This window comes from Phymastichus coffea, unplaced genomic scaffold (genome assembly GCF_024137745.1).
Source record: "Phymastichus coffea isolate CEN01 unplaced genomic scaffold, Cenicafe_Pcof_1.1 PCOF00063, whole genome shotgun sequence".
In the NCBI taxonomy this organism is placed as follows: domain Eukaryota; kingdom Metazoa; phylum Arthropoda; class Insecta; order Hymenoptera; family Eulophidae; genus Phymastichus; species Phymastichus coffea.
Window position 1 is genome coordinate 389541 of NW_026706874.1, and position 22960 is coordinate 412500.

At 35.9% G+C, this 22960-nt stretch overlaps 3 protein-coding genes across 6 annotated transcripts in view; all 3 read right to left on the bottom strand.

Annotated features, from left to right (window-relative positions):
- Window positions 1-10: 10 nt before the first annotated feature.
- LOC131667283 (7-methylguanosine phosphate-specific 5'-nucleotidase-like) lies at window positions 11-1776 on the bottom strand. Its single transcript, XM_058940637.1, has 5 exons — window positions 1606-1776; window positions 1400-1498; window positions 1255-1324; window positions 373-959; window positions 11-301 (listed from the first exon to the last, which is right to left on the bottom strand). Exons 1-5 carry the CDS (start codon window positions 1633-1635, stop codon window positions 203-205), a joined length of 885 nt encoding a protein of 294 aa, XP_058796620.1. The 5' UTR covers window positions 1636-1776; the 3' UTR covers window positions 11-202.
- A 164-nt stretch (window positions 1777-1940) lies between these two features.
- On the bottom strand, window positions 1941-7243 carry LOC131667282 (7-methylguanosine phosphate-specific 5'-nucleotidase-like). Of its 3 annotated transcripts, XM_058940634.1 has the most exons (7): window positions 7137-7235; window positions 4726-4816; window positions 4088-4202; window positions 3921-4019; window positions 3516-3585; window positions 2845-3431; window positions 1941-2673 (listed from the first exon to the last, which is right to left on the bottom strand). In XM_058940634.1, the coding sequence occupies exons 3-7, from the start codon at window positions 4172-4174 to the stop codon at window positions 2575-2577; spliced, it is 942 nt and encodes a 313-aa protein (XP_058796617.1). In that variant the 5' UTR covers window positions 4175-4202; window positions 4726-4816; window positions 7137-7235; the 3' UTR covers window positions 1941-2574. The 3 variants fall into 3 exon arrangements, with proteins under 3 accessions (XP_058796617.1, XP_058796618.1, XP_058796619.1); XM_058940635.1 differs by lacking the exon at window positions 4088-4202; XM_058940636.1 differs by lacking the exons at window positions 3921-4019; window positions 4088-4202; window positions 4726-4816 and having other exon boundaries at window positions 7137-7243.
- Window positions 7244-15792: 8549 nt separating this feature from the next.
- Window positions 15793-22960, bottom strand: part of LOC131667224 (poly(rC)-binding protein 3) — a 16099-nt gene continuing 8931 nt past the window's right edge. For both annotated transcript variants that reach the window (XM_058940512.1, XM_058940513.1), the window contains 3 exons: window positions 21765-21861; window positions 20444-20723; window positions 15793-17937 (listed from right to left, as the gene is read on the bottom strand). In XM_058940512.1, the coding sequence (XP_058796495.1) occupies window positions 17544-17937; window positions 20444-20723; window positions 21765-21861 (771 nt within the window). In that variant the 3' untranslated portion in view covers window positions 15793-17543. The remainder of the gene's footprint in view (window positions 17938-20443; window positions 20724-21764; window positions 21862-22960) is intronic.

Genomic DNA, 22960 nt, shown 5'->3' on the forward strand with positions numbered 1-22960 from the left:
TATGCGGAACTAGTGGATTTAAAAATTTTTAAGTCAATTCGAAAATTAAATTAATCATCAGATGGTGTAGAAATTTATAAGTAGAAATAAATTATTACAAAAAATATTTCTTTTATAAATAGTCTATTCAACATAGATGATGTTATAAAAATACTTCAGAAATATTAAGTTTTTAAAACTCTAATAAAACAAACATAAATTACTACATAAGATTAAGAATATCCAGTATCACATTCATAGTTTGATCATCAACCAATACTATATCAAAAGCTTCTATGTACGACTGCAAATTTTCTTCTGCCTGCAAATGAAAGTAAAGAAAAGTCAATATCTCGAATTAATTTACTCAATTAACAGAATAAAAGAACCTACATTTTCATAAAGGAATCCAATCTTGAGAACAGTTTCAGTGTCCTTCACACCATCTGCCATCGCTGCATCACCAATCATATCACCCATCAAAATCACATTTGTGCGACCATGTAAAATCTTGAAATAATCATGTTCAATGGAATGCTCATTTTTGTTGAAAGCGTGAATCAAACGTTTGTGGTTCTTGAAGCCATTTAGGGTATTTCCATTGATTTCCAAAAAATTGGATATAATATTAACGTTGTCGTGTAATACTTCTTGCTGCCTTAATAGAGCTTGTACAACATCACCCAATCCAGCGCTGAATACCAAAACAGGTACGTCTATATTTTTCAACTTTGTAAATAATTCTTTGGCTCTGTCTCTCAGTGAATGTCCATAGATGCGAGTGACTTCTTCTATTTCTTCATGATCAAATTCACATCCTTGTAACTTATTGTGTAAAGTCATATACCATTCATACATTGCCTTTACTTTGTCCTCCAGGCAAATTTTTGGATCAAGCTCAACTGCTCTGTACTTCAAGTACAACACTTTTGAGTCTTTCTTGTATTGCTTAGGTAGTTTTTTACATTTTGTAAAAATACCTGAATATCAAGTTATAAAAAAATAAGTTTTAAATTTTTATTGATAAGAATTTAGTTAAATTTAGCCACAATGAATGTCAAGAAAGACTTAGATTCATTTTAATTTACAAGTTATAATTTCAAACTATTAATAAATGATACAATTATTTTCTGACAAAAGTTATGGTAAAATACAGATTTTTAATGACTTATTTTAGCTAGAATGTGACATTCAAAATAAACAAATGTGAATTTTTACAATGTTGTCAAAAACAATACTGCAAAAAATAAATATATTGGAAAACAAAATATTTACCAAAACTACTCAATATTGGAGCTCCATCTTCATGCTGCTTTGTTAGTGTCAGATCAAAGTCCGTCACTACCTGTAGTTAACGTATGATTTCATGAATACGTCAAATACAAACAAACAAAAAAGGAAACAAGAATTTCATACAAACCTGCAATTTACTAGCACCGTCAAGAGCTATTTTATTGATCTTTTGAAGAACCCCCGCCTCATCTTTGATGTGCACATGTGGAGCCTTCAAGAAACCCAGCTATAAACAACAATGAAAAAATGTTTGTAAACAATTAATCAATGATTCCGCAGGTATAGGTTAGAGCAAGCATCGAAGCCTCTGCATCCGAGAATATGTGTACTCACGGCGTTGGCAGTTATTTTTTTCACGGACATCTTTATCACAAGAGATACGCAGTTAATACGACGACTGGTCGAGTGGAGACTGATAAATTGACGGAATTAACGCTTCGAGAAACTTTAACATTGCCCTCGAAACGCAATTACTGGATCGGAGCTTGGAGCAACGCCAAAGTGTGTTGGCATTTAAATGTCGTCTGCTCCCTTCTTTGTCAGCTGCTATATGAAAACTACACACTACTGTGAACTGTCTCGTGCGTGCACACGCTACATACACATACACGCGCGCGAGTGTAGCGGGTCAGTGGGGTTTCATTTGACTTTCAAAGTTTTACTCTCTTGTTATTGCGGTGTGTGTGTATGTATGTATGTGTAAAATGATATAAATATGTATGTTTTCCGTGATGCTTAAACTGTTTTCGTAACTTTTATTTTAGTTGTTTTTTTTTACTTCTTACAATAATTATAGGAATAAATGATTATTTGTTCGAGTATTTACTCCTACTAGTAATAAGTCAATTGGTTAATATCACAACGTCTATTTATTAAGAATACAATTGACAGACTAACTATAGAAATGTTTTTTCATTAAACGAAATGAATGTTCGTTGCTATGCTCATACTTTTGTTTCTCAACCACGTTCGAATGTTGGTTCGAATGCTCGGTGCGTTCGCCACAATAATAATCGATCTTTTCTAAAAAATATCTGTAGAGAACTTATTATAAGCTTTTCCAAAGTGTTATTCCTTTTTTAATTACGTATAAATTATTTATGTTCAGAATAATCGATACGAATGGAATATAAGTAAACGAATCCCTTGTTGGATACGAAGATAATAGTTTTTCATTTATTTGAATAACTTAGTAGAGAATTTACATCACTAATACTTTTGCAATCGTATGCGTATCGATTTACAATTTTTGCTTCATTACATGTAATTGAGAAAAAATTATATCTAACGTCTAACATTACTTCAGAGCCACTTGATGATATCCAGTATCACATTCATCGTTTGGTCATCATTCAAAACTATATCAAAAGTTTCCTTATACATTTCCAAGCTGTTTCCAGTCTGAAATAGAAAAAATAAAACAACTTTTTCTCGTCAATTCTATTTAAATACATGTATTAAAGCTAAAAATTAGCAAGTATATAAACTATAAGCTAGTAAATAAAAAAATTGTATTTTGGTTGTTTTGACATTGTTTTTAAAATTACGCTTTGTAAAATAACATATAACTACCTGATTGTAGAAAAATCCAATCGTCAATTCTGTTCCTTTATTTTCAAATCCATGTGCAATCGTTACATCTCCTATGTTATCGCCCATCAAGATTTTATTGCTGCGAATTTTCAGGGCCTTGCTGCTAACAAAATAACTTACGTACTCATGTTTGTTAAATACACTAATTGGATGTTTATAATTTTCTAAGCCGTCAAGAACAGTTCCATTGAATTTCAACCGATTGGCTATGATAGAAATATTGTCATAATGTATATTTTCGTGACTGAATTGCACCTCGATCACATCGCTCAATCCTGCACTAAATATCACAACTGGTATATTCAAATTATGAAGTCTTAAGAATAATTCACTTGTTCCATTTCTAAATGAAGGTCCGTATTGGAGAACGAGCTTTTCTATTTCTGTACGATCGAACGGCAATCCTCGTAGTCTGGTCTGAACTGTTTCAATTAATTCCTTCCATGATTCTGATATTCGTTCTTTGTTGATTGTATTTATCATTGGAATTGCATTAAATTTGGTGAGCAAATCTTGAATTGCTTTAACGATAGTTCTTGGCAGTTGTTTGCTTTGAAAAAAAATTTCTTGAAAAATACATCAATTATAAAAAGTCATTAGGAAAGTTGATAAATTGTTATAAATGAAATTGAAATGTATATGGATATTACCAGCCGAATCCATTGATAGAACTCCATTTTCGTGTTGCTTTGTCAATGTTTGGTCAAAATCCGTTATGAACTAGAAAAATATACAAATCACTGATAAGTGTACACCGACTTTCACAATCCTGATTGACATACTTTAAGATGATCACTTTATCTTCACGTGAACTTTTACGTCCAAGTCAAACGAGCTTTGTCTCGCTTATTTATCGAACGTTACTTTTTTTAACAACGCGTGCGATATGAGATTTTGTAAGCATGATTACCGTTCCAAACTTGGCGCTGTAGACGATCGCCTCCCGCACAGAGAAATACGCGCAATTTCTAAATCCACTAACCAATCGAGTTTCAAAATCTTTTAAACCAGAGAGAATATAAAAAATAAGCGTGGTAAAGTAAATTATGAATTACCTCAAGGTTGTCTGGTCCTTCGGATATTATTGCATTTATTTTTTCAAAAACTGCCGATTCATTTTTCATGTGTACATGTGGGGATTTTAGTATACTCAGCTGATAAACAGAATATTTAAAAACCATTAAAATGAAAATCAACATGTATCTTTCGCATCTGTACCAACTTTTTCGATCGTTATTCTCTCGTCCAATTTAATTCCAATGCTCAAAGTAGTAAGAAAGATAAAGATAAGTAACGTCCGAAAAATCATGGTTGCGTTTGTTTTACAGCTGCTATAACTATGAAATTCAGATAATATTAGCACAACAGCTGACATATTCAATAAATTGAGTAATAAAAACTAAATGAGGCAATTCGTAGATATTGAACAAAGAATAAATTAAAATAAAGCCCACGTTCATTCAGCAATATAATTAGAGGATAATATGATAAACTAATATTAATACAACGATTTTTCGCTCTACTTCGGGCGAATTGTATATATTTGTTAGTTATAGACGATTGTTTTAATGGATTATGTTAAGCAGAATATAATCTGCAATTTAATAACCATTAAAATCTTAAAATAATTTTTTAGATTGAATCGGAACATATAATTAAATCTGTAATGTCGATTACAATAAAAAACTATTTATTAGTCAAGTAATTAAAAAAATATATTAAAGCGAACTAGAAGCATGTATAAAAAGAATTTTAAGTAATTAATAAATATAGGAATTGTAAAATAGAATAAGATAATGAGTCTTGCAATATGATCTAAAGGTAATTAGAAAATAAGAGTAAAATAAAATGACAGCTTACTTTTGTTGACTAAAACGAGTTTGTCCTTACTGAAATATAATAACTGTCAACCAGATCACGCAGGCTACTGGATTACGACTGAAGCTCATACCTGTGGTACGAAATTTCTTATATATCCTCACGAACATATTCAAAAATGAGCGTGATACATTTTATCTCTTAAATTGTTGACTTTTTCGGAAAGAAAAATTGCTTGTTGGAATGGTTCGATTTGCATGGAAAATTTCATGGTGTTCAATTTACAGTCGACATAGTAATTCTCATTCATTTTTGACAATCGACATTATTTGTCAATATTTCAATTTTCAACTTCTTTAGTGCATGATTTTTTATAAAATTACGATTTTGAAATTGAAAATTTTCGAGATATCGCTCCGGGACCATGCTCAATCGATTCAGCGCGTGAAATTACCCCTAGTAAAAAATATAGTAAAAAATAAGTAAATAGTTTTAGTTGTATGTGTCACGTCATAGCGTATTGTTGTCTCAAGACCTTTGGCTGAAACAACTCTACTATCGAACTTGACTTTCTTCAAGACGACTGACTAGGTCGTGATCTTAGGATTCGTTTTTGGGAGTTGCGGCGGGATAATACCGTTCAAGAATTCACCGGGATGTTCTATCAAAAATGACTTTTCGGATAACAAATTTCCCTTGTTTAACTTGATCCAGAATCCATGGCTCAGACCCAAACAAATTATGACACCAACCCAAACTTTAACTCTTATAATAATTTTTTTTTAATTAATATTATAGTTCAGTCATATCATCAATAATTACATTTCATTAATATAAAGTCTTCTCAAAAATAATAAATTAATAATACGTAATAAAAAAGATTTTAAAATGTTGCATGATTTCAGTCAACCTAAAATGTTATTGTATAGCTGTATTTCATAAGTTTAGAAAGTGTTTTACAAAAGTTTTAAAAAGTTTTCCAAACGTTTTTCTATTTCAGCCAGTCTTAAATCTTATAGAGAAGCCATTTCCCTAAGTTACAGAAACATTTTACAAATATTTCATAATATTAACCTGAATTATTAGCCTGAATGAAAATCCAGTTTCCAAACGTTTGAAATATATTTATAAAACGTTGAAACATTTTTGCCATCTTGAACTTTTATTAATAATTCGATTTTCAAACGTTTTTAAAACATTTCACTAACGTTTGAAAACAGTGACCTCCAAATTTATAGTGGTCAAACGTTTATAAACATTTCACTAACGCTTTCAAGACATTAGATAACTATTGAAAACTAAAAATTTGCGGACATATCCAACGTTATCAAAACGTTTCAAAAGAATTTTTTATACAAAAATCTTGAAACGTTTAAGTTTCCAGAGAAATGTTTTCGAAATGTTTTCAAAACATTTGTATGTTATTCGGGAAATATTATTTTTACTTTTTCAATTAATTTATTAATTAATTAGTTAGTCAATTCCATCAGTCCGATGCCAGTAACACATTCAATTTACAAATATAGTCTCTTCAGACGCAGACTTAATTTTTATTCAATTGATAAAATTATCGATGAGGAATGTGTTAGTGAGACGTGATAAACGTGTTTCAACGAAACCCGCAGAATCACCATCTTATTGTATATAGAAGAAAAGAAACATATAGTCGCGCGCTTTTACTGCTTCGTTCTTACTTTGTGCTTACTCAAATGTGAATCGTGACTAGATGCAAAGTCGGGCCGAACGTTTAACCACTTAGAAACACTATCCTGATCAATACCGTTAGTATGAAAGGCAGGTCAAATAGGGAAAAAAGATTACCAGTATAAAGAGTCGGAGGCAACTATATAATTTACCTGTTTTTTTATTAACAAACGAATTTCACGAGCAGTCATTGATGTATAATTTATTAGTGATCGATTATCATGCATTATCTTTAAAAATAATTTCTTCAAATAGACGATAATTAACATTTTTGTATGAAACAATCGAGTAATGACAATGGAGTCAAAGTTATTTATGCAACATTGAAGAACCTCTTCGTCAAAAACATACCAATCGAGTGTAGAGTGTTTCGATTTCTTTCGAAGATTTGCCGTTTCTTTGGGGAAAATTGTATCATTGGAAATGTACCTTTAAAGCACAAAGAATCGATACGATCGTTCTCGAATATCAATTTTCCTTTTTCAAACAGAATTTTTGTACTACAAAGTGCAGACGCGAAGAGTGCAGGCAAACACCACGTTCGTTATAAATTTAATAGGAGTGCTAGTTGAAAAGTTAAGTTTACTTTTGAACTGAGGCAATACGACCAGATACGATACCTCGGAGCCTACAACTTGAGAAAAAAAGCGTCGATAGATTTGACGTGATGTTCAAGTAGAAAATCAAGGAATTTTGACAAGAAAACCCACAGATAACAATTAACAAAGTATTGTCCAAGGAAAAAATACCATAAACTCCGAAGTCGACAGTTTCGTTCTGGAGATACTGGTGATACTTCGTCAACTGAAAAATAGAACACGCCGCAACGGCACGAAACTGCTTCTCCAGCCTTTTGTCCACGCCGAGTCTCGAGTAGTCTCGAACTATTTCGCGCATGCACTTGCTCTTGAATAGAGTTGCTTCAAAATTGTCGAGAAACGTTCAGACAAGCATGAATACATACCTCTCCTCGACGGTGTCAGTGGCGCATTCCCTCGGTAGCTCGAGAACGAATACAAACGCAAAATGAAGGCAAAATAAAAATAGTTTCGAGTTGAAGAGCTGCGCAAATTATTCGTCCGCGAAAAAAAGTACAGCTTTATTTTAAAAATCGTTGAAACGAAGAGGGATAGAGTGGGAAAAAAGAAGAGAAGGGTGCTGTCAGTGAGATGAACAACGTCTACAATGTATATCGCTATATACACACTTTAATAACCAAAAAAACAAACATTACAATAATAATCATAATATCAATATTGTTATTAATTGTTTATATTTATGTAATAATAGAATTATTTATCAATCGTAGTGGAAACACTAAAAATCCTTTTTTGTCGTTCTTTTTTTGTTTTTTTTTTGTTTTTGTTCTTCGTTTTGTTTTTTCTTTCGCTCGCACGATCTCGTTACAAAGAATAACGCGCATACGCGTGGAGACGCGTTCCATCGTCTCTGCGTTTTCTTTTTGTTTTTCTCGGGCGCGCGACAAGCGACATCCCTTGCCATAATATTATACGGTGATGAGTGAATGTTTCACAATTACATTTTACCGGAATACCTAAAGAAAAACAAAGAAACCTCGCGTCCTCTCGTCCTTCGGTTGTCACCGCCCTCTCACGCGCACAAAGCTATTATTGCCCTTCGAGCTCTGTGTCGTCCAAGTCCGTGAGTGTACAATCGAAAAAAGAAGTGGCCTGTACGTTCTAACGTTCTCGAAGATTATCACGGGTGATTTTTTAGAGTACGTATCGTGAACTTGGCGTGTGAGTGAGTGTGTGAGCACGTGTGTACGTGTATGTGTGTGCGTGTGTGCCTTTCGCGCGTACGCTTATTACTTACGTAAAATTGATTGTTCTCTCGTATGATCCCGTGGTTGAACGTGGTTCGTCATTGTGTCCTCGCGAATTCGGTTTCCACTCGTGATCGCGCGCGAGGAAAAGCTTCGTCGCACTCTCCGCTCCCGCTCGTTTGTACCCTACGTGTATTTATGTACAATCGCCGTCGACTCGAAAACGGAAAATTGCAATCAACCAACGAAATGGCGTCGCGCGCTAAATTAATAAGCTCTATTCGACTCCGCGTACGCAACTAATCAACAATGGATTTGCTTCCCTTTCGCTCGTTCGTCACTCTCTCTCTCTCTCTCTCTCTCTCTCTCTCTCTCTCTCTCTCTCTCTCTCTCTCTCTCTCTCTCTCTCTCTCTCTCTTTCTCTCTCTTTCTCTCTCTTTCTCTGTTGTCACAAAAACCCGTTACAGTCGAGTATACGTATACGCAACAACATCGTCACTATCTCTCTTTCTCACTCGCTGCATTTCCATCATACTCTCGAAGATTAAATACAAAGAATGAACGATCTTTTTTTAGTTCCGCTCAAACTCTCTTGCACACAGTAATTTATAACTCTCTCTCTCTCTCTCTCTCTCTTTTCCTCGCATATATCACAATCATCCGCGACGCGGCGCGGGAGAAGCTCGAAAGAAGACGTTTTGTTTTCTCATCTGGATATCATAGCTGTAGAACGGGATTACACGAGAACGACTCATAGGAATATTACGTCGATACAGAGCTGGCCTTTGTTTGTCTGTTCGTGCGCATTATGTAACTCTTCTCGTTATTGGTCGTTCGAGAGGCGTACCTCCCTCTCGCAATTCGGTGGTCGGTGAGGACATTCGGATATGTCTCGGGGGTGCGCTACACGCGTCTGTTTCGCTGGGATATACGTGCGATTTCTCGCGCGATATGTCGACTTTGGTCCGATACGTTTGTCCGCTTACCTCCAAAAATCGACTCGCAACTACAACAGTAAACACGACATGGAGGAAATCGGGATCTCGCGCTCGCGAGGACTCTGCCGTCTGCTGCTTGATCGGGAGCAAAAACTCGAAGAATACGTGAATGAGACTACGGGATTACTTCGCTAAGTGTCTATAGCATTAAAGCACTTTTCCCATCAGCCGTTTCCCCTCCTACTCCGACTAACGTTCTTCCCCGCAAAGAAGACAACTACGTTTTTTTTAAATTTTTTAGTTACGGCTAATACACACACACGACAATAGATGCGCGTGCTAGTGTGTGTGCGTACACATACATATATATATATATAGACATCCATATATATATATACATATATACACACACACGGTTATTCTTATTGTACGTATAAATGTCATTATTAATTTTTTTTTTGTTATTTAATCATTTATTTGTATTTCGTGTCTGCATGTGTGATAATATACTTTATTTTTTGTCTCTTAAATCCTCGCCTTTTTTCCTCAATATGCGTTATTACAATAATAGTAATAATTAATAATAGTTACATTTATAACCTATTCATTTTTTATAGTTTTATTCTTATTTGCTTTCCTTTTTATACATAAATATTGCCAGTAGCAGACAATTTTACAAAACGTTATAATATACCCTGGAATAATGTCTTACAGCTGCGTTCTACCAACGAATTCCTTTGTAGCTCATTTATATTTATTACTTCATTATTTATTATCTTCATCGAGATATGTCGGTTGCAATATGTATTGATCACGTGATAAAACTCACCAATTCGCCTTTTTCCTTTCCTCCTTTTACTCATCCGTTTATGCCCATTAGGTTTCGGTTATCTTACAAAAGGAATTCGTAATTATTCTTTACTTGTCTTTTTTTGTTTTTGTTTTTGACTTTGTGGTTTTTTTTACTTTTTAGTCCCTACACGATCAAATGACTAATAAGTCTCAAAAATTATACACATCACGTATTACAATATTAAACACTCACTAAACGTGTGTCCTGGCACAGATTCTAGAAAAATTCTCGCCTCCGACGAATTCGCTTTTACAATATGTGCAAACTAACTTCGACCTAAACTGTGTATTTCCCCGTAAAACTTCTTTCTCTCGCTCTCTTTCTTTCTCTCTTTCGCTCATCACGTTAATTCGTGTCACTTTCTTTCGCGTTATGCTTTTTTTAATTTAAGTAGCTTCTTTTTGTTTGTTTCTTATTTGTTTTTTTTTTCTTTGACCCTGTTTTCTTTAAAGGCTTCGTAACGCAGGTTATATGCATATGGTGAAGTGCAAAACAGGAAAGTGCAGTTCGAGGGTCAGCTTCACCGTATTTCCACTTGGCTTTGTATTTTTATTATCATCATTCGTTCAATAAAGGGGTGGATGAAACAAGTGTGCAGTTAGATCGTTCGTCCACCTGCAATTCTTGTGCGCGCAAAAAGAAGAAAAACGAAGAAGACAATTAACAGTAACGTAGGTAACGAATCTTGGTTTTATTGAAAAAAAGGGGAGAAAAATCTTGAATCGTCGCTTGTCTTGGCAGACTTTAGAGATTAAAAGTACGTATACAAATGACGCGATCGAGACGACAAAACAAAATGATAATTGATATTCCAAACGCACATGTGGCAATCGACAGTGGACTTCTTTTCTTTCGTGTTCGCGCATGCGCGCGGGTTTTTTTTCCACGTGCTTATTTAACAATTCTACAAGTATTCGTCTCTTCGCAACGAGGCGCATTATTACAAATTGGGAAGCAAAGTGTTTGGCACGCCTTTGGCACACGTCTCGTCGGCGACGTTTTGGCACACCACACGCGAGATGCGCGATCGACGAGAAGAAAAAAGAAGAGTCGAAGAACGCCGTTACACAAACGCGCAACCGAGTTACGGTGATGAGCGCGTATACATTCTTTCATAACGATATACGTATGTGTGTGTGTGTGTATGAGAGATAAACAACCAAATATATTCGAGCGCGACTTATTATCCTATATAAAAACTAAGCTTTTTTTTTCTTAGCTGATTGCCTTGTGTCTGTGTATTATTCTTATTTGTTTCTTTTATTTTTTAATTCTCGGGCACTTTGGCCCGCAGTTAGGTTAAGGCCCCTGCACTAACGGATTGCTCTACGCCACAACAAAATTTACCTTCGTGTACGTGCTTTTACTCCCTTTCAACCCCCTCCCTCCCACCCCAGTCAACGTCCCAACCCCCGCAACAAAGTTTCTTGATAAAAAATAAAACTTACTTTATCACTTATAACGAATGAACAATTTTTTGTGTTCGACGCATATATCCTTAACGATACACCGCGCGATAATATCACTTTCAAAAAGGTTTTTTTTTCAGTATCATTATTTTTAAGTAGCTTAGAAACCTAGAAAATACAACAAACACAGGATGTCGGAATTTCGAATCAGATTGCTGTCTTGTTTGTAAAATTGGCACCGTTGGCGCGATAATCTCCCTTTTCATCTTTCTCTCTCTCTCTCTCTGTCTTTCTCTATCTCTCTCTCTCTCTCTCTCTCTTGCTTCGAACACCTCACATCGGAAATACACGTATACGTACAAGAGATTCTTTACGAGACTTATTACATAGATTAAAAAGGTTTTTTCCTGCATTTACTTCGCTAGGTTATTACTGTTTAAAACTGTCAAGCAGACGAGCACGTCGTCGAAATGTCGGAGTATTTCTTTTACTTTGCTTCGTGTTTGTGGTTGCTGTGTGTTCAATGACAGACTATTGACAAATTAATTCAAAAGACTTAAATGTAAGTTCAGTGCTTGTGTCGTTACATAAACTGATACGTTAGAAAGAAAGATTCATGCTATTTAAAGTGTTGTATTTATTTTATTTTTTTTTTGTCATTTATCTGTTTGCGAGTGTGGCTATGCTCGATATATAGAATAGAATAATTGGTAGATTACTGTGTTAACGGATATGTTTTTCTTTAACTATTACGACAATGATTTTTGTAATTTCAATTACTATTGTTAAAACCTCTTTCCTTTTCAAATCCTTTCTAATTTCAATATTTCTTTGTTGAGTTTTTGCTTCAAGAAAGGACCCGAGTGAAGCTCGAGAAAGATAAGAATCAAGCGAAAATAGAAAATATATCAGGGGACTCAGTCTTCGTAATCGCCTTCGAAAAATAATTCCCTTATTATTATTATTATTATTTTCTGTTTTTTTCTTTTTTTGACAGACGAATCGCGACTAACTTTCACTCAGATCTTTCCTTAAGTACAGAGTGATAATTTTTCGGCGTAATTCGATCTGTACAATATTTTGGCTGAGATTAATCAATGCAGGGATCTGGTCCGCTCGAATTCCTTTTTTCCTATATTGTAGCTGAATTATTCTCTTTCTCATTCAGCCACGAGCAAAAATTCGAAATTAAAAGGTTTACAAATTATTAATTCAATCAATTTCGATGATCCTACCCCAAATAATTCATTTCGATAAAAATACGAATTTTCACTCGTAGGTATTAACCTTCCGCGATGCGCCCTTATAAAGTCATTCTTAACTATGAATAACCTATTAATCAACCCTAATCACAGCGATTTATTGTTGATACACACAATCATACAGCGTCTCACTAAGTTTTTTTATTTTTCATAATGCTTTTTTTACGTGTAAATTTTTTCGCTACACCAGAGGCTTGTTTCTTCTCTCTCCGCTCGTGAAACCCTCTTGTTTAAATTGTCTTTTTTATTATTTATCTTTTTAGACAGTCGCATCTTACTAACAATTAATCTCTACAACGAAATATGAACACATTCTTTATTAAAAAAAACGATATACAATAGAAAAAAAAACAAAGTAAAACTACGAATTTTAACTTTTCGCAAATTTCGTCCTAATACTATCCAACAATTTTGATTGTAATAAAAAAAAGACAAGAAAAAAAAACGATAAAAAAAAACGCTAAAAAATTCCCTCGCACGTGTGTACAAAAAAGGCACTTCGCGCAGAGTTCGCGGTTTTAGCGAAGATCGTGTACGTTAATATTATTTGTGATTGTTCTATACTTTCAGCGTGAAAACAAGGATGAGGGAATTTTTTTTACTTCTCTCTCGCTTACGACGAATAACAACGTATGTACAACAATAAATAAAGCGAACAACAGTCATTGGAAGATACATCTTTACGACGAACTGAAGCTAAAAAAGATGTCATCTCTTTTCCTATTGCTCTTCGTCTCTTTGGCACACGCCGGAAGCGCGGATACTTCAGTCCAAGTGTGGGTATTATTTATTTTTTTCTTCATTTTTTTATTGCTTCGCGGGTCTCGAGGGAGGGAGCTCAACGCGCCTCTCGACTGTTTATTATATTTTTTTTAATTTTCTTTTTTCTTTTCTTTATCTCGCCTCGTTTTATTTACTTTTAATTTAATTGTATAATAAATATATATCATATATATATAATATATTCCTTATTCTGTAAATCCACGTAATAATTTGTTTAATTATTTATCTGTTTTCATTTACCTTGCCACGTATGTGTGTGCTAGAAGCCACTTATTTTGTAAATCTAAAGCGAGCGATTTAAAAACGAATGTGTTTGTCACATTTACTAATTTAGAATTTCGCATCTTGATATATTCATAATCGATTGAACGAAAATCATCGCAATACAAGTCGAATCACAATAATGGATCACAATTTTTTGCATTATTTTTTGCTGTTTTTCTGGTCCAAACCAAAAAAATCAAAATGAATTGAACGCAACGCGCAAGTTTAAAAAAAATGCTCTCCGCTCTCTCGTCGTCGTGTCACTCTCTCTCTCTTTTTTTTGTTGTTTGTGTTGTGTTGTTAAATATAAAAATGAAAACTAACGTGTATCTTTGGCTTGTTCCCATTACCAATCGGCGGCAACGCAGGACGTGCCGCATGCGTTATTATTTGTTTTTTTAATGTTTTTTCCTCTCATTTTTTTTCATTTTGTACAGTTTTGTACATTGATAATCTCTCTCTCGCTCCGCCTCTCTCGCTCTCGTGTACAGTGTGTCTTTGTGTCTAATATGACACGAGTGAGCCGATACCCTGAACACACTTCGGTGGCTCACTCGCTTGCGTTTTTATTTCCTCCGCATTCATCTGCTCTCAGTCTCTCTCTCGGACACGGCGCTGATGGTGCTAGTGGTTGACGATGATTGCTGCGGTTTCGATTCCTCTAGTGAATCGGCGACTTGACAATATGATTCGGCGTTATGTACTGATACGTCGGTATCGCCATGCCACCTGTCTCGAGCGATATCCTGAAAACAGACAAAGCAGGAATTACAATCCCTTTATTGTAGTGATTTGTTACCACAGCGTGTGTGTGTGTGTGTGTGTGTATAGACACACACACACACACACATAGTTTTCGATGCACAATAGACGTGGTTTGAAAATAAGCAAAGCTTTACCGAAATTTAACGACTTTCAGTATCAAAAGTTCAACTTTGAAAATAATCGGCTTTCAATCAACATTGCTACTTAAAAAATTTATTCACAAGTATAAACATTAAACAAACAGTCTTGGAAAAATATAAAAAATAGAAACGCAACACACAGAGCTTTCCTTACTTTCAAAAATAAATAAAAAAGAGAATGCGTAATTTGAATAAATGGAAAATTGATTAAATTTGCATGATAAATAAACATTTTACTTGTAAGAAAGATAAGAAAAAATAAAGATATTTTCCACTCATTTCGAGGCGACCACGACATGCTTAGAGTAAACCAGTATTTGGAAAAAAGAAGACCCTTACAAAAAATCAACATTATTGACATTGACAATGAAAAGTATAGAATAAAAAAAGAAGATACAGAAAGAGGAGTCAGAAAACATAAAAGAGACAGGTATTGTAACAACATACGCTCCAGTTGTTTGTGCAACAGTGCATTCAATATATTAAACCGTCTGCATTTCTCTTACAAAAGATATGTTGTCGATCAGTTTTTTTCTCTCGTATACATATATAAATGAAAGACAGACGTTTGCCTACAGAGAACAAAACAGAGAAAGAATGAAAAAAAAATTCTTTTTTTTAATAGTCCGCTGCTGATGGCGTTGAGAGCGGGATCAATAGATTAAGAGGACTAAAAAGGAATGGACGGCTTGTGCTTACCGAAGTGAGAGACGGTCAGGATGCCTGGGTTTTTCAAGTGTTGGTGGTTGGTGGTAGTTGGAGTGATGGATACATCTTCTCGTGTTTTCTCTCTCTCTCTCTCTCTCTCTCTCTCTCTCTCTCTCTCTCTCTCTCTCTCTCTCTTCTCTCTCTCTCTCTCTTTCTCTTTCTCTCTCTCTCTCTTTCTCTCTCTCTCACTCACACACTCTCGCTCGCTTTTTTTTTGTTTCGTGTCACATCGAGTGTTTCGCACTCGCTCTTCGCAGGCATTTACTTCGCCTTTTCAACGATCAACATTCAATTAAACTTTTGTACTTCTAATTCTACCTCTCTCTCTTTCCAATTTGATTCCGCCGAATGAGAGCTCCATCACTTTGATGCAACTCGCGCTCGCAGAGCTGCTGTGTTATTTTTAATCGGTGCAATAAATTAACGAACAACCCGGCTAACTGCAGCTTCGTTGAAAGGTAAGGGTAGAAAGGTTTTCGCTCACTGTATTGTTTGTATTAAACACGCCTAGCTCTTTATTCAGTAAGGTGATACAGAGTTTTCAGATCAATTGCTAGTCACACAATCGACGTTAATTAGTAATATATTCAATATGAAAAAAAAGAAAAAAAGTACCAAGACTTGGAAAAAAAATTCAGCGGGACTCTCTTATAAGTCTATATCAATATCCTTCATGCATCCTTTCATACGTATAATATAATTGAAGCCATCTTCTTACAAAAAAAAAATAGCAGATAATAGTCACTTCCCTTTCTGACCACACTGGTTATTGTCACAATGACGAAAGGAAAGGATGCACATTCAGAAATACAATCTTCGATCGCTAATACATATATTTATCCATATATACTTAAGTTTGGCCGAAAAATTATAACTTCAAATAACAAAATACAAATTGTATCGAAAATATCTTTTCTTTTAATTATGAATCGTTTTTTATTTTGACTTTTTATGCTACGTAAAAAATCCTAAGCGTAACGTGTATATCATTAATTTCGACAGCCTAATGTATGAACCTAAAATCAAGGTACCAAAAATATATTCAGTAAAACGGAAAAAGCTAAGATAAGAAACGCATACTTTAAAGTCCGATCGATGTACGATTCTCAGAATCTTTCAAAAGTACAATGACAAGAATGAAATGCTTTTTGCTCGCTGAATTCGCACGCAAATATATAATACGGTGAGCAAAGAAATTCTATTCTTAGAAGATTTATTTTCTAAAGCTACTGTGCTTAAGATTATATACGAATATGCATAAGTATGGTATTGTAGTAGTGATTACTTCCACGAACCAGAAAAAACGGTATTTTCTTATCATTAGAAGACTAATATTTCTAAATTTATTATTCTACAATAATATTGTTTTTTCAATATTTTATATGACATTTTCTTCTTTCTTACTTTTTGTTAGCGCACTTATACTTTCGAAATCATACACCTCAATCGAGAATAATTATTACAATGATTATGGCTTACTGCTTTACGTCTCAGCAGGTAAACAGAAGTACACAAGTTGAAGAATTAATTATCCCTCTCGGCATCAATTTTTTACTTCACGCACTCGTCTAGTTGTCAAAGAAAGAAGAAAAAAACATATAGTCCTTTCATCATAAAGCGAGTAAAAAAGTACTCAAAAAGAAAACTGGATAAATGGCTACAAGCTATAAAAAAATATCTGATCCAAGCTCGACGATCATACGATTACGATTATACAACTTAAAAGACGCGTGCAAGTCGCGTTGAAAAAAAAAAAAATTCATGGGCAGACAAAACAAAACTCGTTATGACATTGTATCGCGCAATCTGCCAAAACAACGTCTAACTAGAACTTTTCGAAACGTTCCTAGACATAAACAAAACTTGTTCGTCATTATACAGTTCATCATTATCGTTTTGTTAAATTCATTTCGTAGCGGTTCGATACAATTCTAAAAATTCACAAATGTGCATTCCACGTCGCCAGGTTACCAAAGTGTGACATATTTTAATATCTTTCTAATTTATTTTGAAACGGTTACCCTAAAAATGACGAACAAGTCATCTGGGAAACTTGGAAAAGTGCCAGCAGGGATTGTTCCGACTATAGTACATAACCTAGAAAACAAGATTAACAAAGAGCAGTGTATACACGTATAAAAAAAGGGCACAAGAAGTGAGTGAAGAAAAGAAAAGTAAGAAAGAATAAAAGTAATGAGCCGCGCGAGATTCACTCGGTGCGCTCGTCTTCGCCGTTCTGCTGCTGCACTCAGTAAGGATTGTACTTGGCACGCTCGGACTTGAATTTCCCGCTGTCGATGGGCCCAGGTGCACTGGGACTTCGTAGTCTTGGCGTGAAAGCCTTGTGCGAGCGATGTACGCCGGTCGTCTGAACGGGTAGTGCGCTGGCTGCAGAAGCGACGCTCGCGGCACCACCTAGGAGTTCGGTTAAGCCGCCAAGGGCCGTAAGACTCGATAGGGCGTTGAGGGCGCCCGGCTTACTCAGCAGCTGGGCCAACGGGATGGCGCTCGCCAAAGGAGAGGCAGTGGTGTTGGTGGTGGTAGAGGGGGAGCTAGCACTGCCACCGGACGCCCCGGGTGACGTGCCGCTGCCAGGGTTTTGGGTATTTTGGGCCTCTAGGTTAGCTTTCTGCAATTCGACACTGGGAAGAACAAGACAATCATCATCATGTCAAGAGGTATAGGATTATTTTGAAGGACTTTATGCTTTGTTTTTTTTTTATCGTATCGATGGTGCTCACTCTACGCGGCGTTGCGTCAAAATTAATCTTAATTCGTCGGGACGGTCCTCTCGTATTTACCTTGCTGACAACTGAGGGCGTTGTATGCGTATACCGACCAATTAAGATTTACATTGATTTTTGCAACTACGCATACAGTAGATCGTTCATCCGAATGAAACTGTGATCATTGTCGTCTTAAAGTTCTCTTTTCCATCGTGTAAAGTCACAAGATAAATCTTTCGCAGCCAAAATAAACAATGATTGATGTCGCATTCGGACAATTACGAGTCATCGATACGATGGGCTTATCAATTTTGGATTTTAAAATAAATTTTGTTTATTAAGCGGTAAACATGTTTAGTGACAAGATTTTGTAATGATGGAAAAGTAAGGATCTAAATTATAATTTAGAAGATTGAGGTATGGTCAACCCAAAATGAATAGATTATACGGTGAGAATGGATAAGAGGTTAACAAAAGAATGTTTTCTTTCTTTTTAAATAGCCATTGCATTTTGAGTTGACGGCCAAGATTTTGATGAAGTAGAATATTGTTGAAGAAATTTGCGCATTTACCAAAGAAATAGAAGATAGAGAATTAGTGAAAAATTAAAATTAGAATAATAACATGGATAGGACATAATAGGTTATTTGTGAATGTGACGCTACTGGAACAGATTTGTTTTTTTAATATACCTATTTTGTCTAATCCACGATAATCGTTCAACACTTTACCACATCGAACGACTGTAAAATCAAAAGAAAAACAGGAACATGACTTTCCTTCATTTCTGCGTTTTTAAAATAATTTTAACTGTGATATAAAAAAATTGATTTAAGATTAAAAAAGATACCAAGTTTCTGCTTCTATCAAACAACTAAAATAAAAGTCACGCGCTCTGCACTTTGCTAACTGGACGCGTGCTTGGCAAAGAAAAAACAAAACTACGAATAAAATAAAGTTACTCCGAGACAACCATTACCGAAGCATATAAAGTTAGTGTTATATGTGTGGAAGGTAATGATATAGCAAAAACCAAGTAGTGTAATCCAGGAAGTAAAGTGCAGGTCACGTTAAATAATGGAATATGGAGTGCAAATGAGAACGGGATTAATCGGTTTGAGACTGAGAAAACAAAAAAAAATTTATGCAGCAACAAATTCACGTAGCTGACAGATAATAAATCGGAGGATAATGATGGTTATATCGGCTGTTATAATATACGTAATACGCAGATAATAAGGTGAAACAGACATATCTGGAATAAAATATACAGCAATGGATTATAATTATAATGCAATGGAGGTGCGTAATGATTGCCCTTTTATGGACGAGTGTATAATTTATTTTTCCGTGCTTGCTCAGTTGATCATCCGAGGAAGTTTATGGAACTGCCATTCAGGAGAGGATTTACGCACACGTGTCGCGTTAATTCATGTCACACAAACAACATGATTATTTACAATGTTTGTGTAATATGAAATGACGTAACAAGAAAAACAAAAGTACGTAAGCCAGTGCGAAGAGGCCTCCGCTAATATGTTAAGCAGATAAAATTTACAATTAGAAGCTCGGATTATAAACAATGAAAAAGGAAAAAGAATTTTGGATGTCTAAATAACGATTATCATGATATATATATATATATATTATACATGAATGAAAAGGAATTTGTTGAAAAGCGGAAGCCTCTCGGAATTAAACGGGATTCGCGACAACATGATATGTTAAATACATGATGGACAACTAAATGCAGAGGAACTAAAAAAAAACTCGCAAAATCTAGATGAGATGTACATAAATATCCAAGGATTAGGATGCTCTGCCAAAGGACTGGCTGGTGGGAATCTTCGTCCTCAATGAATGATCACCCCTATATATACACATGTGGATAAGAAGGATTTCAAAGAAAAGTATCGTCGGAGTTTAGGAAAATTAGCATCAGTTCTGCAGGATGGAACCCGGAATAGTATTACAGGAAACCTGGAAACAAAGGGATTAGCAATTTTTTTTCTTTTTGGCCCTTGTAAACTGCTGCTGCGTGCTGCCGGTGGAGTCTTCTTCTTCGACAGTCGATGCCAACATTGTCGTGAAAGAGATTCGCTCGCATTCTCAGTTTTACAAAGTCTCGACTCGTCATCAAGATCATTTCTTATATTTACATTCAAGAATGGAGAAAAAACAACGCATTTCGTCATAATATATCTCTTCGCTTCACCATCATCTTATCAATCACACTGTTCAACAGGTTTCGGTCTGGGCACACAAAAAGAAAAATACGCCCGACAAGATAGAGGGGGGGTCGTGGTAGGTAAAAGTGGGGTTCCACGTTGTGAAAAGCTAGTTTAGGGGAAACGAAAGATCATCGCGCGCGAAGTTGTCGCGGAGCGCAACGCAGCGGGGCGAACGGATGCAGTGTACTAACCTCATGTTGATGAGATACTGAGCGAGCGCTACGCTGTCGGGATTGCCGGTGATGGTGATGGTGCGATCTGTGGGGCCGCCCTCGCGCTCCTCGCAGTTGCTGATGCGTATCATCGCACCCGATATCTGACGAATTTCGGCGATTTTCGTACCGCCCTTGCCGATGATGCAGCCGATCAGCTCGTTCGGCACCGTCATCTCGTGCGTCTGGTTGTTTGCTGCGGGTTGTTGCCGGTTCGTGTTACTCGTACGCAACTGGCTACCCGCCAGTGCTGCCAATGCTAATTCACGCACACATTTTCACTTTTAATATTAACGAGTAGTTGTGTCGCGGGAGGCAAAGAAAACGAGCTACTCGTCGCTCGCTGTTGCGTGCGTCAACCCTTCAGTCGCGTAACCCATTACAGTCTCAGGTATTTCAGAGATCAAATTTTAAAACGATCAAACATAAACTAATCATTGTTAATTAATTATCAATGTAAACAAATACAATTTTTTCGCAAACGTACGACAAAAATGCTTGGAACATGGTTCGTGGGATTCATTGGAAGATCATCCAAAAGAAATTCATACCCCGTTTAGTTGAAAAAAATGTCCAATGGCCGTAATTATGAAAAAATAACCCTTTTCTTAATAAAAAATATTTTAATTGGGAAAAAATATAATAACGTACTAATAGTGTCGCTGAGAGGTTTAATTGGGAAAATATTTACCGAGCAATGAAAAAACGCACGGAGTGAGTGATAATAATGGAATATGGATCAATTCCTATAGGCTTCCACTTTTCAACAAATTCCTTTTCATTCATATATATATATATATATATATATATATATATATATATATATATGATATATAGATATTATTATGATATATATATATATATATATATATATATATATATATATATATATATATATATATATATATATATATATATATATATATATATATATATATATGATATATAGATATTATTATGATATATATATATATATCATAATAATAACTTCGTTATTATTCGCGCGATGTCAATTTAATCGGTAATCCCATTCGCGATGTTATCATTATCACCAGATAAAATTTCACTGTCGGCATCTCCAGTGAATGCACTGTAATCTGCGCGCCGATCGAATTCAAAGCGATTACAAGAGGGGAAGAAAGAAAAAAAACAACAAGGGATAGTCCGGAATCTAGTTTTCCGAAAGTCGTTAGCTTCTCTTTCGCCGAGAGCTTGGCATGCTGAAAATGGCGGAGGGGATTTCAGCCGAGCCAAACGTTCCTTCTCTTCTCGGTGAAACGCTCAATGCAACAACAATTACCTGCTGGATTGAGTCCTCCGGTGTTGGCTGGTGTTGCTAATCCACCGAGTCCAAGTGCAGCCAGACCAGCCAGTGGACTGCTGCCGAGCTTGCCCATCTGTAACACGGCCAGTAGAAGAGAACAAATCGTATGGTTTTTGTCCAATCCCGTTGCCTCCCAAGGAGCGTTCCACCTTTGCGCCCTCGTTTATTTGAAATTCGCCCCTGTCGTTCATCCTTTTCTTTTTTTTTTTTTTTTTTTTCATCCGGACGAACTGGGGATATTGATCGCGTTCTCTGACGTGCCGCGACCCACCCACTCACGCACCTACGCGCCGAATCATTAGCGCGCCTTTGCAAAACGTCGTCTCTTTCTGTACGTGGGAGCCTCCGTCGCGCGGAGCCTCGCAGCCGCTTTTTGAGATATTCCGCGCTGCCAACGACGCGCGACTTTCTGATGCTGTTACTGAGCAGAACGATCCAATGAAATTTAAATTGCTGTCTGCTCTCTCTCTCTCTCTTTCTCTCTCTCTTTCTCTCTGTCTCTCTCTCTCTCTTGCTCTCTCTTCCTCTCCTCGCAGTTCTCTTTCTCTTTATTTTAATACTCGACTTAACTTTCGAATCTACACCACGCTAATAAAAAGATAAAACGATAACAACGAGAAACAAACTTTCTCTCTCTCTCAACTTGAATTGTTTTACGCAATTACCTTTCATCCTCTAGGCTTTAAACTCGTGTTCGACCTATAAATTAAAGTCTACGATGAACGTCAACAATGCGGACTAGCTGTGATGAAAATAAATAAATAAAAAGATGTTCTACAACTATATTTGATACTAAAATTCGTTCATGCATGAATTGCTCGCTGAACTATAATGGAGCAGAGATACGTTTGACTCGGCGAGGTTCCGTACACATGAAATCGATGAGCGAAAGAGGGGCTGGGGGGGGGGGGGGGGCTGGTGTCGGATAAAAAAAAATTGGAGAAGGATGAGTCGATGCTGCCACGTCCGAGTGAAAAATTCAGCGTGTGTGTACGGACTAAATTGCGTGGCACGCCTCACCGAAAACAAAAGTAAACGATTCAGCGATTCCTCAACGAGGATAACTCGACGGCTGGCTTGGCAAAAATATCAAGCGCGATAAACGTTTGATTGGCGTTGTTTGACGAAAGAGAAAAACAAAAATGACCAAGGGCAGCCCACCCTCGCGCCAT

Coding starts and splice junctions, on each gene's coding strand:
- LOC131667283 (XM_058940637.1), bottom strand. CDS start 1,635: ATGTCCGTGAAAAAAATAACTGCCAACGCC. Junction 1,325..1,399: donor ACGGTGCTAGTAAATTGCAG/GTTTGTATGAAA, acceptor CGTTAACTACAG/GTAGTGACGGACTTTGATCT. Junction 302..372: donor TTGGATTCCTTTATGAAAAT/GTAGGTTCTTTT, acceptor TTTCATTTGCAG/GCAGAAGAAAATTTGCAGTC.
- LOC131667282 (XM_058940634.1), bottom strand. CDS start 4,174: ATGATTTTTCGGACGTTACTTATCTTTATCTTTCTTACTACTTTGAGC. Junction 3,432..3,515: donor TCTATCAATGGATTCGGCTG/GTAATATCCATA, acceptor GTATTTTTCAAG/AAATTTTTTTTCAAAGCAAA. Junction 2,674..2,844: donor TTGGATTTTTCTACAATCAG/GTAGTTATATGT, acceptor TTTCTATTTCAG/ACTGGAAACAGCTTGGAAAT.